Raw genomic sequence first — 12,963 nt, 5'->3', positions numbered from 1 at the left:
GATTCTTTCATGACTGGTATTCTTTTAATCACTTGTCCTTTGATTTTGATTTTGAGTATTTTGTCTGAACACAACCGGAGCAGTGTCTTTTTTTCCTTGTGATACATATTTTCACTTTTGCAAATCAAAATCTTAGAGAAGATTAAAAAATAAACTGTTCAGGGGGTTTCCCAACTCTACAGAGAAAAGTTTTGCAACGAAAATGAACGGCCACGGTGACAATAGTTGGCAAATTCTATGAACAATGTAAATTCAGACTGTAAATGTGCTCTGTAATTGTAAATACTGACATAAAATGTTTGGGGAAACACTTTTAAAAACATTAATTGCCACAGTAAATTTATCCAGACCCTTCACTATTTTGTAAAAAATTTAATTAATTAATTAAAAAAAAGGGGAAAGAACGAAAAGAAAAAAGGAAAGAAAAGATACAAATGTCTGTAAGGTCATTGTTTATAGTAGTAATGTAACATAGAGACTAATAACAAAACATATATTTTAATGAGTATATAATGAGCATGGGTAATGTTTATTTTTATAAAACAAAAAATATCAGACAGTGCTATCAGCACTGAAATCTTTTCCGATAATAATGAACATTTTCTGTGGTTTCCATTGTTCAGTTGCTTTCTTAAACTGTTTGTATTTTTTCTGTCATTACCACAATTAGTCTGCCATAAGTTCGACTTATGTGTTTCCTTATGTGTGCCACTTCATTTATGTTTTTTTTTTTATTGTCAATGATTTTCTTGTCACTGTGGCCCTCTGTCTGTGTACAAAGCTGACTCCTGTTTTAAGAGCAATAAAATACATTGTATAAACCCTTTCAGAGAATATGGAAGTGACGTTGCATCCAGTTGCTGTCCTGACAGGGTTTCCATTACTGTGGCTTTTCATTAATGATTTTAAAATTAAACACAATTTAGCTGCCAGCCACTTGTTATCTGTGGCTGATTTATTAATGTTGTTATGGTGATTTAAGAGTACAAACATTGTTTTATCATTGGCAGTGCAGGTTTGATGTTGACATGGTCTGTTGTTTATGCTTGGTAGCCTTTTCTGGGATACTCTCTTTTGTCAAGCTCTTAATGGACGATTATAAGAAAAAGAGAGTGCTGAAATATCTTATTATAGTTAACCAAATGAGTCACTTGAGATAAAGTCACCCAATTATGAGATAGACAACAGCACACAGTACAGTATATATAACATGTGGCGCAGCGTTCAGCATTGCTGCCTTATAGCAATGAGGTCACAGGTTTAATTCAATATGCAAATGTGCATGTTTTGCCTGTTTCAGCCTGGGCTCTTTTCAGGTACTGCAGATTCATTCCGAAGTGTGAAGGAAATTCACATTAGGCTCATTAGCAACTCTATATTGTCCGTAGGTGTGCGTTTCAGTGTGACTAGTTGTCTGTCTTTCAGTGAACTGCGATAACTTGATGGTGCAAATGGGAGGGTGGCCCAAATTGATTCTCGGGCATAAGGCACCAAAATATTCTGGCTGTCATCCTGGGTTACAGTATCCCTGAGACCCTGAGTGCATGAGAAATTGTGATAGAAAATTGATGCCGGCGTGTAGAGCACTAAATTGCCTCTATTTGGAGGTACGTTTAATTAAGGTCAGCAAAAAGCACACTTTAATCATAACAATTACTGTAACACAGTTACAAGTCTTAAATGTGACCAATATACCGCTAAAGAATTATCTTTCATGAGTAGGTTAGCGTTAGTGTGGTTTGTTGTTATCATTAGGCCTCTGTGCACTGTGCCAGACTAATCACTACATTTGTGTTCGATGCACATTCTATCCATAACTGTGCAGAATATGAAACAATGACGAAACGGTTTGCTGGTGTTGTGAGACAATTTATTAATTCCACTACATGGATGATTGTGATTAATTCCACACTTCTGAACGATACAGGGCGCAGCATTTAAACTAAAGGAGGAATAAGGGGAAGTGCACGGGTGACCCCCCCCCCCCCCGAGAATTCTGCGCCTTTCATTGGTCAGAATATTCAGATTAAACCAGAACTAAATTTTACTTCCGGTGAGGATTACCTGTCTCGCGCTCACATTCTGCCCGTGAGCAAACGATTCACGGGACTCTCTTCCGGTTGTGAGGTATCGCAAAACGCCCTGTCCATTGATGGAAAAACAAAAAGGAAGATAAGATTTTAGAGATTACGGGCGCTTGCCTTGTTCTTTCCACGCAGAGGAGAGAGAGCGCGCGCGCGCCATCTCTGCTCCGCGCGCGCTGCTCTGTTCGAAGTGACGTCATGGCGACGGCACGTACAGTGAAAGCGTGCGCGCCGCCCGCGAGAGGAAGAGCTGCACGCGCGATGTGCTGGACATAATGGTGGATAGGTAGGGAACACACTTAAGCTCGGTAACGGTAGCCCGTCAACTGTTCGCTCTGTATCGAGGTGCCGAGCGTGGCCTAGCTCATTCCGTCTCGACGAGCGCTCATCACCGCTTGCCAGCTCGGACTCGGAACGACGCCCTGGACCGCAGCAAAATGCCCAACATAAAAATATTCAGCGGCAGCTCGCATCCCGATTTGTCCCAGAAAATAGCCGACCGCCTGGGTCTTGAATTGGGGAAGGTGGTGACGAAGAAATTCAGCAACCAGGAGACGTGGTGAGTTGTTTGCCAGTCGTGGCTACTTTAAAGAAGCTAGCCGGGCTACGGCTGCGTCGTGGTGATGCTAAAAATAAAAAAAATAAAAAAAAATGTTATCGCCCGGGGACATGGCTACGATTAACTGGAAACGTGGTGTCATGTCATGGGGACTTTTCGCGCTACGTTGCTAGCAACCAGGAGTCAACGTCGCATGGCAGCCGACTGACGTTACTCGAATGGCTGACTAGTACAAATCTAAGTTAGCAGTTGCTATACATACAGGCCTGGGCTGTCATCCGCGGGTTAAATTACAGTGTTCTTAAGCGTGCACCCAAACGTTCGCCAACACGTCGCACGCTATTGTTGACACAGGCACATTTATCTGATGGCCACCGCGGTGTGTAAACACAGTGGCACTAAGTGCTGTTTGTCTTGTCACGTCGCTCCGGTGGCAGCGTGGAGATCGGGGAGAGCGTCCGCGGCGAGGACGTCTACATCGTGCAGAGCGGCTGCGGGGAGATCAACGACAATCTGATGGAGCTCCTCATCATGATCAACGCCTGCAAGATCGCCTCGGCCTCCCGGGTGACCGCCGTCATCCCCTGCTTCCCGTACGCTCGGCAGGACAAGAAGGACAAGGTGGGGGTGAGCGATATCTGTCTAATTACTTCTGCCAACACCTTCTGCCATCCAGCATGATGAGGGAAGCCGGCGACCATGTCCTTCAGCAACCACCTGTCAGCGCATATTTATGCTTTTCTTTTATTCCCCACCCCACCCCCACCTCTCCATATGCTTTGCTGAGTCAGCCCTGCTTCGTTCATTTTCACCTGTTAAAGGTCCAGTGTGTTACATTCAAAGGGACGTGTTTTGATGAAATGGGAAAGAACATTTTTATCTCGAAAAAGGAGAGATGGATGGACGGATGGATCTACAGTATGCTAGAGTGTTGACTTGTTAGATTTCAAAATTCATTTAGTTATTATCTATTCTTGGAGACTAGGTTTAACTGTTTTTGCAATGTGTCTTCTTAGATTTAGATGCTACTAAATTGTACACACTGGGCCTTTTTGATCCTGTTCTAGTAACAGAAAAATTTTGCATTGAGAAAAGAAATCTGTCCTATAAGTCACCTGTTCTAATGTTTTAGCCAATGTGCATACCAACCTTTTCAACATAAAAGTTCTTCATAATGAGGGCAATCATCTCATATTATAAATTTTACAGTACGCAATTTATGATTCTCGAGCAAGTGTGTTTCTGCAACTATCGTCATCAGACACACTTTATCCATTTCTTCATTTTAGTAACTATTTAGCTGAAAGGGAATTAACATTGCTATATTTCTAGGTCTAAACTATTGTGATATTTCACAGGTTCAATTTTCCTGCATGTCCAAGAGACCCTTGTTTATTTTTAGGAACTCATTCCTTGTGACTAAAGCAATCTATTTCTATTTTAGAGCCGGGCTCCCATCTCTGCCAAGTTGGTGGCCAACATGCTGTCAGTATCGGGTGCTGACCATATCATTACAATGGACTTGCATGCCTCACAGATACAGGTAAGTAATAGAAAACAGACCAAAGCAGAGGTGTCATCTTGCCCTCTTGGTTGTCTGCATTGTAGGGTGTTTTTCATGGGGTAATAATTTGACCTATCAATACATTTAATCCATCTGTCACCTTAAGTTGTAGAGAAACTACGCTGTGTGTACGTTTTGGTTTCTTTTAAGTCATAAAGAATAAAGATGATGAATTGTCAACTCTCATTCCAGGGATTCTTTGACATCCCAGTGGATAACTTGTATGCAGAGCCGGCCGTGCTAAAATGGATTAAGGAGAACATCCCTGAGTGGAAAAATTGTACTATTGTCTCGCCTGATGCCGGAGGAGCCAAAAGGTATACATCCCACTCTCATGGTTGCTCTACCATAAACTTAAGGCCACCTTATTGCCATGGCTCTGGTTTGATTCTGATTTTTTTTTTTAGATATAGTTTTAGTTAACCTCTGCTGCTAACTATTGGCTGTCATTCTCGCCTCTGCAGGGTCACCTCAATAGCAGATAGGCTGAACGTGGACTTTGCCCTAATTCACAAAGAGAGGAAAAAGGCAAACGAGGTGGACCGCATGGTTCTGGTGGGAGACGTGAAAGATCGGGTTGCCATTCTGGTCGATGACATGGCTGACACATGTGGCACAATCTGCCATGCTGCTGACAAGTAAGATGATTCACCAGATAATGACAAATTTGAATTAATTATTCCAGGGGGGCGGGGGGGGGAGACGCTTCTGTTCTAACGACTAATACACTTACTTTCTATTCAGACTAATTTCTGCCGGTGCTACCAAAGTGTACGCCATCTTAACGCACGGCATCTTCTCCGGCCCTGCTATCTCGCGCATCAACAATGCCTGCTTTGAGGCTGTGGTCGTCACCAATACAATTCCTCAGGAGGAGAAGATGAAACATTGTCCCAAAATTCAGGTCAGATGCTCTCATTTACGCCATTTTTTTTTTCTTGAAAGGAGAGTTTTTCTTGATGCAATCTGTAGACGTCGTAGTCATTGTTTTTCTGGCATTTAAAACAAACAAACATTTGGCATCGGCTCCCTCATGGCATCCTGTCTTTTGTCACTCCAGGTCATTGACATCTCCATGATCCTCGCTGAGGCCATCCGCAGGACTCACAACGGCGAGTCGGTGTCGTACCTCTTCAGCCACGTGCCCTTGTAACCAAACCAGAGGAGGGAAGGCAACCGATAACAAAGCTGGCCTACTAACTAAACGTACAGCAGGGGCTCAAACCATCATGTCTGTTACTAATATTGACCCCACTCACTCTGATAATGACTGGGGCACCAAAGCAATTAAAGCTACCAATACAGGCTAGCTTATTTATTGTACTTGGGTAAATATGTGTTTATCCACTGTGAATTTTGTCCCACTTTTAATGTATACAAGTAATGTAGGTACAGACATTTTGATCCCTGCAGGTGACATTTCCATGTATTGAATATTGTCTCACCATATCCCTGAGGTCAGAGGTAGCCTCTACCCTACATGGCTGTTACAGTGGTTTCTGTTACAGTGAACTAGTTCAGTTCATGTTTCTCTTTTATCTTTTGCTGTTACATAAATGTCAATGAAAGTGAATGTTTGTGGGACTAGTTTACAGTGCTACTGAAGCTCCGCTCAACCAAGAGTGCCTCAAAAGTTTAAAATATTGAGTTATTGATGTACTCTATTAAATTACATTTTCCTCTTTCATCCTTCCTTTTAGCCTCCCCCGCCACTAGATAAGGAGCCTTGCTAGGCTTTAGAGGGCATTTTTGGGATGTTGTTTTCAGCTCTTGAGGTGCCCTCATTGAGTGGGGTTTGCTCTGTCTATAGCTCTTTCTTTAGATAAGCTGTCAGACTTTTAATTTGGGGTCTCTGCAGGCAGGAGCTTCCGCCAGAAATGTTCACCTGCGATTTTTGGTTCTCTGTTTGTTTTGTTTTCACTTTGGTCTTTTTATATGTCTCAAGGAAGGATTTGTCATTTTTGTGCATACTCCAGATCAATGTGTTATAAGTTGGCAAGATGTGCCACTTTCTCTGAGGATGCATTCTTAATAATAAAAAACAAAAAAAAGAAATCCGTTATGTGCTAAATCTTACACCTGACCTGTTTGTGTTGTCTCTTACATTAATGGCCTGAGTTTGGCTCACATCATCTTCCCATGATGATTTGGCTTGGTTTTAGTGTTTTCTGAAAAACCTTTTAAAAAATTAATAAAACGACATGGGCCATATGGTAAAAACATACCGGTAGTTGACACTTACTACACGCAACAAATGCACAACATGGAGTTTGAGTTAAAACTGGTTCCATGTGTCTGTAGGATCCCCCCCGCCGCCGGCCACCCTTTTATTTTGCTCCATTGTACACTGCAGATTAAGGAACATAAAATATGGTTCATTACTTTTTTTTCCGATCTCTAAACGTGTCATGTTTTTTCCTGGCAATAAATTATACATACACTGTCCTACACTGTCGCACTTGTAACAGCTGAGCTTGTTGCTGTCACGACGCAGTTTCCCCGCAAGAGTTCGATAAAGTCTGGAACATTTAAAATATAAGTACAAGTGGCGTTTAAAGTCAGTATAAGATTGCGAGGTGTGTCTTTAATAGCACTACGCCTTGCTTGGTAACGAATGGAGGCTGCGCGTGGCGCCGGGGACTGACAGCAAAGCAGCCAATGGCTGACCACCGCGTTCACCTCGTCCAATCGTGAAGCAGGTTACACCATACCTTAATACAGTCTTTCAATTTCGGTTCCCCCTCCCCGGTATGTCAGTGATACGCTTGACATTAACGCATTACGAGAAGGAACGTGCAGAAACGGTGTTGGATTGTTAATTTAACAAATTGCGGAATTTCTGTACTGCACACCGAGCCTCGGTGAACGCGGATGACCAGAATCTGATTCGACTCTTTAATATATTAGCTGCCTGGCGACAACCCGCAGAGTGAGTACATTTTAATTTAATATTTGTAGCAATTAAAACGCTTTCGGTTTTGTTTTTCTACTTCGTGTGTCATTGTTAGTAGTTTTCATCACATCTGTCACACACGGTCGGTGCTGTTCTGTTCTTCGGGTCGCCCTTTCCCCCTCCCTCCGCATACCCATCCGCAAGCATCCGAATCGATACAATAATAACTGCAGGGAGTTTTCGAAAAAAACAAATTCGAGCTCATCTCACGAGACGTGTGTTCCGTGCACATCCCACGTGTTATCAAATAATTATTTGAACGCTTTCAACTTCAGGGGGTTAGGGTTAGACCGGTAAGACAGACGTCTCCAGTCATCCATCACAAGGGGAGAGGAAGTGCGCCATTTCACGTACGCATGTATGACAGCTGTCTTCAAACAAAAACCTTTTTTCTTCTTCTTTCCTTTTCTCAGCTCTAGAATGGCAGGATGTCCTGACGGTAAACAGGAGACAGAGGAGGGCCCGGTGAAGCGTTTCTACAGCTACATGTACGGCGGGACCTCCACTTTGCTCCCCACCTTTGTAGTTTTCCCCATTTACAAAACAGTTTTTCGCCAACAAATACACAACACTCCGGTGCACCAGGCCATGAAGGAGCTGTACAGAGAGGGCCCCAGGAAGCTCTACAGGGGTGTGGTCCCGCCCCTGCTGATGAGGACGGTGAACGGCACGCTGCTTTTTGGCCTCCAGGACACCCTCCTTCACCTGCTCTCGTCGCAGAAGGTCACGTCCGCCGCGGCCTTGCCTGCGCTGGCCGGGTTCGGTGCAGGCTTGGTGGAGGCTGCACTTCTGACCCCTCTGGAGCGCATTCAGAATGTGTTGCAGAACAGCCAGAATGATCGGAAGCTGCCTACCATGAAGAGTGTACTGGACAAACTGAAGGAACTGAGGTTGCACTCGGGGTATTACAGAGCCTTCGCGCCAATTGCGGTACGCAACGCTGCGGGCAGCGCCCTCTACTTTGGCCTGAAGGGGCCCATGCGTGATGCTGTGAAGGACGAGGGCCTCTCCCCGATGCTCTCCTCTTTCGTCTCAGGTACAATAACGTCCATGGTCGTCAGTTTGACCCTCTACCCGGTGTCTGTGCTCGTGGCGAACATGCAGGCACAGGTGGAGACAGACGCTAAGGGGGTAGTAGCTTCATGGAGGAAGATATGCCAGACTCGGCAGCAGAGTGTGATTCTGCTGTACCGAGGAGGCTCTATGGTCATTGTGAGATGCATTACATGGGGTCTTATCACTGTCATATATGACTGGCAGCAGAAGCGTTGGGGCTGAAGAGACACGTTTTTTTTTTTTTTAATGTACTGCCTTGCTTCCTTGCACACGTGGTAAAAAAAAAAAAAAATTGTAATCATTAACCACAAACCGCTCCATCCAAAAATGGGAAGTGCAGAGGTACTATTTACATCACCTTCTTCAGCGAACTGATCGGTAAACTGGAATATTCCAGGAAGCAGGCATTACCACTGCCAGGACTTTCCTGCAAGTGTGTGTTTTTGTTACTGTATACCAAAGCAGTTTGAGCATTAGGAAAACACAATCAAGGTGCTAATAAATGACAGGTGCCTCTAAGTTCTATTCCTTGACAGAGGGAGAGTGCCAATTTTACTTCTCAGTGAAAGTTTGAACACATACATGAAGTTCTCAGGATTTTCAATCCTTTATTCTTTATTTTTTTATTTTTTTTAATGTGAATGTCTGGGATGGGTCAATCTATATAACCAAAATAATTTACTGTGTACTGTGATGTTGCAAACTGTGATCCTACTATGTGTGCAAAGTAGACGTGAAGCACTCTGCAACCTCAGGCAGGAAAAACTGTATTTGAATGAGAGAATATTCTGCCTGCCTGTAACAGCACATACCTCTTTCATTAAATTATCATGATATGATAACTTTGTGTGTGCGTCTTCACAGCTAGCCTGCCGTTGAACTTAGATAACGCCTGTCATATGCATCCACTGGATGGCACTGTTTAACAGGTTAAAAAAAATCCCAGCCAGGCACCAGCAGAGCTCGTCAATATTGAGTGTGTCCAAATAAGAGTGCTTTGTTAAACCCTGGCAGCCAATGGAAGTCGAGCGTCAGTGTGCATGTTGATGTGCACTAGGGGCGTGTAGAATATTTAAGCATCTGGATTGGGGAAGTTGTGTTGACACATCTCACCTGGAAAGGACACAAGCACAGCAAGTCACTGCGACACCAGGTAATAACCTCTTTGATTAACTCTTGCACTTAAGGGAACTTTGGAAATATCACCATTTATGTTAAGAAATTGTTTCGCTGTTGGCATTTGTTGGTCTTATGCAACAGTTTTAAACTGTCATTCAAGTACAATCAGACGATCAGACTGAACTTTCATAATACAATATCTGTAGGGAGTTTTAATACCTGGTTCGCAGCACTGTGCAGCATGCTGTCATGTTTGGTGCAAGCTAACCATAAAAGGATATTTATATTGCAAAAAAAAAAGTCCTACTTTCTTTTTTTCTAGATTTGTAAAATATTGCCACCAAAACTTTACAGGAAACATTCTTTTTAATTTCCTCTTTGAAAAAGGTGTGTCCTATTTAAAATGTAGTTTATTTGAGGTTATGTCTTACAACCATACATCATCTTTTTATCCACCCTGTGGACTCCCTATAGTTTCTTTTTCACAAATTTATTAAATGCAAAATCACTCTGTGTCTCAGAGCAGCTCTGAAGATTAACTTGCCTCACAGGAACAAGGTTCAGTCCCAGCTTTCTCTTCTTAAGAGAGAGAGAGAGAGAGAGAGAGAGCGTGTTGATTCTCGTGGCTGTGTTGCATAACTCCAAACTTTTCCTCTGTTGGGGTGGGGCTCTGCTTGTGTATACCTGTAGGAGCATGTCTGACATGCGGAAGCTGCTATGTGAGGCTAATTGTGATCTTTCTTGCCATTTTTTTCCCTGACCTTGTCACTAATCAGGGTTCTTTATGGATTTTATGTGACTATTTTTCTGTTACTCTGAATTATCTGACGTAGGAAATCTCTAAAATGGACGTACAAGTCACTGAAGTCAATAAAGAGCTACAAAGTTTCAACAGGAGAAGTCTAAAGAAGACAGCTACTACGGTGAAAGAACATAAGCCAACTCAGCAAGGTGTGTGTGCAAATGCTTTTCTCTTGACTCTCTTTATGTATATTTTTAATGGAGATTTTTTTTTTTTTTTTTTTTTTTGCTAATATGGTTTGAAAGAAAAAAAACATATTATTAACAACAAGTTTCCCAATTTGTCTCCTATACCTTCCAACAGAGATTGATGCAGAAAAGGCAGCCCAAAAGGCAGACCTAGAGGCAGCCCAAAAGCAGGGTAACTAGGAGCAGCACTCTTGCCATGTATTCCTCCTTTCCAAGCTGCTCTGTAACCCGCCCATCCTCCAAGAGGGAATCTGTCCATCTTGTCTGAATCTGTTCTCTATGCTACCAGCTTTCAAAAAAAATGTTACAAAAAAAACCCTGCTGTTTGTAATCCCAATGTAATCAGAATTGCAGTAAATACAAAGGATAGATTTAGGGAGAAGAATACGTCTCACAGGTTCAACATGAAACATAATACAAGTGTGCAAAATTGCTGCCTTTCAGGACAGCTCATGCTACTTTTTAACTAATAAAAATGGGTGTGTCCCCAAACTGTCTCTTTTTTTGCCTTTCTAATCTCTTTACTTAAAGCCAAGAAATGAATTCTACTGTAACTGCCATATTTTCTTTAACTTTCTGAATTTAGGAACAATAATAAACAATAAAAGAAAAACACTTTCCGTGAATCCGTGTGCTTGTCAGCTACATGCAAATGTATACTGTCCTATAGGTAAGGGCCATGGTATAATATACAGCTATGGGTCCTGGCCTGTGCAGCCCAACAAAAAAGATACACTTTTTCCCCCCCTTAATATAACAGCACTCCCTATTCTGAGTCAGATTATGATGATGGGAATGTTGATGCAAGACAAACATGTACAGTTACTTGTCTCATTCCGCTGCCCAAGAGGGAAATGTTTGGGTGTGTCAGCGCCTCGGGCCTCAGTGGATGTGTTTTGTCTTCTGAAGCTTTGGGCCAGGTGTTTTTGTTCACTGACATCCACACAAATTACCAATTTTCGTAGAATATTGAGACTGGTTCGGTTTTTGACGTTACTTCAGGATGTGTACTCAAATTAATTTCTAAACTGTAAGATGAATGCCTACAGATCGCTGTCAAGTCACAACAGGTCTAAACTTGCTTTCCATGACACAGGTACAGGTTAACTGGTTTGATATATTCCTCATTGCCTCATTGCCAGTGCTTGGATTTGTTTGTAGCTATCTTGGCTGTCTAGTTTTAGCACACATGCACAAATTTATGTGACACATTTTGTACAGTTTCATTGTTAATGTACCATCCGTGTTTCTTCTTCCTTCAATAGAGTCCTAATACTAAATGAAAAATAACCATGTGATGAAAGAATGATGAAGTGCTGATTGCTCAGGAATGAGTGCACGCTGGGACATGCTGGCACAACTGCATGCACATACTTGAGAGTAAGGCCATTGTTCTTCCCACTAAATTGGGTAAAATTAAAATTCATTTCGCAAAACTAATGACAATTCAGCAGTGTTCCTACCTGTACCTGCCAGGTAGTACTTTGCACATTAGAATGGCATGCTGTACTTGAGCTATCATCCAAGTTCACGCGTGTGTGCAGATTGCATGGCAAGGATCAAGATGAGTTTGAGCACTCTAAAACTACAGCTGTTTCTGCAACTCTTGCACATTGAAAATGACCTGCCTGTTGGATGTTTTCACTGGGGATGTTCATTAAAAAATAAATACAACAGCTACAGAAATATTTAAAACTATTTTTCTTCATTAATAAAAGTGTAACCTAATTTATAATTTATAAATATACATATACACATGTATGTATATTTATAAAGCTAAACAAACTTAAATATCTATGTAAATATTGGATACCATCCATCCATCCATTTTCCATAACCGCTTAGTCACGGGGGTCTGCTGGAGCCTATCCCAGCTGTCTTAGGGCGAAGGCAGGGGACACCCTGGACAAGTCGCCAGTTCATCGCAGGGCCACATAGAAACAGACAACCATTCACACTCACATGCACACCTACGGACAATTTAGAGTGTTCAATTGACCTCACATGCATGTTTTTGGACTGTGGGAGGACGCCGGAGAACCCGGAGAGAACCCACGCAGATCCCACAGAGTTTTTACATAATTGTGCAGGTTTTGATTAAAGTGATAACACTGTAGCAGGAGGAAAAAAAACATGTCTCTCTCCTGGGATGATGAAGTTTACCTTGGCTCTAAATTAGAAACTGCACCCTCAGAGATTGATTTCAAAAGCAGCAGACATGTGAAAACAGCAGTAACATGCACCCAAACCTGATCTTGAAAGATCATCGTCATCATCATCATCATCATCATCATCATCATCATCATCATCAGACTAACCAGGCAAACAATCAAACTGCGGGCCCATCGAAGCATGCAGTGCTTACCAAAAGACAAAAAGAGTTTTGAAGGGCTGGTGCAGAAAAAGGGGTTTGGTTTTGTTCAGTTCAGTGTCTGAGTTTCACAGTACCAAAACAAACTGATGAATACTTCCATAAATCTAGTTTTAACAAGACTTAAAAAAAAAAAAAAAAAAAGAAAAAGAAAATGGCTGAATGACAGAAAGTGGAATTTTGTCCCATATTTCTCCACACTTGTCAGTGTGTTTTTCTAATACAACAAATTGACTTGTTCTGGGTCTGACTTGCCTCACTGCAATA

At 42.2% G+C, this 12,963-nt stretch overlaps 2 protein-coding genes across 3 annotated transcripts; both read left to right on the top strand.

Moving 5' to 3' along the window:
- Window positions 1-2,098: 2,098 nt before the first annotated feature.
- Window positions 2,099-6,283, top strand: prps1b (phosphoribosyl pyrophosphate synthetase 1B). 2 transcript variants are annotated; one of them, XM_076032837.1, is made up of 7 exons: window positions 2,099-2,643; window positions 3,081-3,270; window positions 4,088-4,186; window positions 4,400-4,524; window positions 4,672-4,845; window positions 4,952-5,111; window positions 5,268-6,283. In XM_076032837.1, exons 1-7 carry the CDS (start codon window positions 2,522-2,524, stop codon window positions 5,358-5,360), a joined length of 963 nt encoding a protein of 320 aa, XP_075888952.1. In that variant the 5' UTR covers window positions 2,099-2,521; the 3' UTR covers window positions 5,361-6,283. The 2 variants fall into 2 exon arrangements, with proteins under 2 accessions (XP_075888952.1, XP_075888953.1); XM_076032838.1 differs by having other exon boundaries at window positions 2,101-2,643; window positions 3,081-3,264.
- Window positions 6,284-6,940: 657 nt separating this feature from the next.
- LOC142892625 (solute carrier family 25 member 53-like) lies at window positions 6,941-9,058 on the top strand. The gene is made up of 2 exons (XM_076032836.1): window positions 6,941-7,136; window positions 7,574-9,058. The coding sequence occupies exon 2, from the start codon at window positions 7,581-7,583 to the stop codon at window positions 8,436-8,438; it is 858 nt and encodes a 285-aa protein (XP_075888951.1). The 5' UTR covers window positions 6,941-7,136; window positions 7,574-7,580; the 3' UTR covers window positions 8,439-9,058.
- The last annotated feature ends 3,905 nt before the right edge of the window (window positions 9,059-12,963 follow it).

This window comes from Nelusetta ayraudi, unplaced genomic scaffold, assembly GCF_046127955.1.
Source record: "Nelusetta ayraudi isolate G7.1 ecotype Tasmania unplaced genomic scaffold, CSIRO-AGI_Nayr_v1 ptg000039l, whole genome shotgun sequence".
Lineage (NCBI taxonomy): Eukaryota > Metazoa > Chordata > Actinopteri > Tetraodontiformes > Monacanthidae > Nelusetta > Nelusetta ayraudi.
Note: the sequence above shows the minus strand (reverse complement) of the source record. Positions and strands in the feature narration are given on the sequence as shown.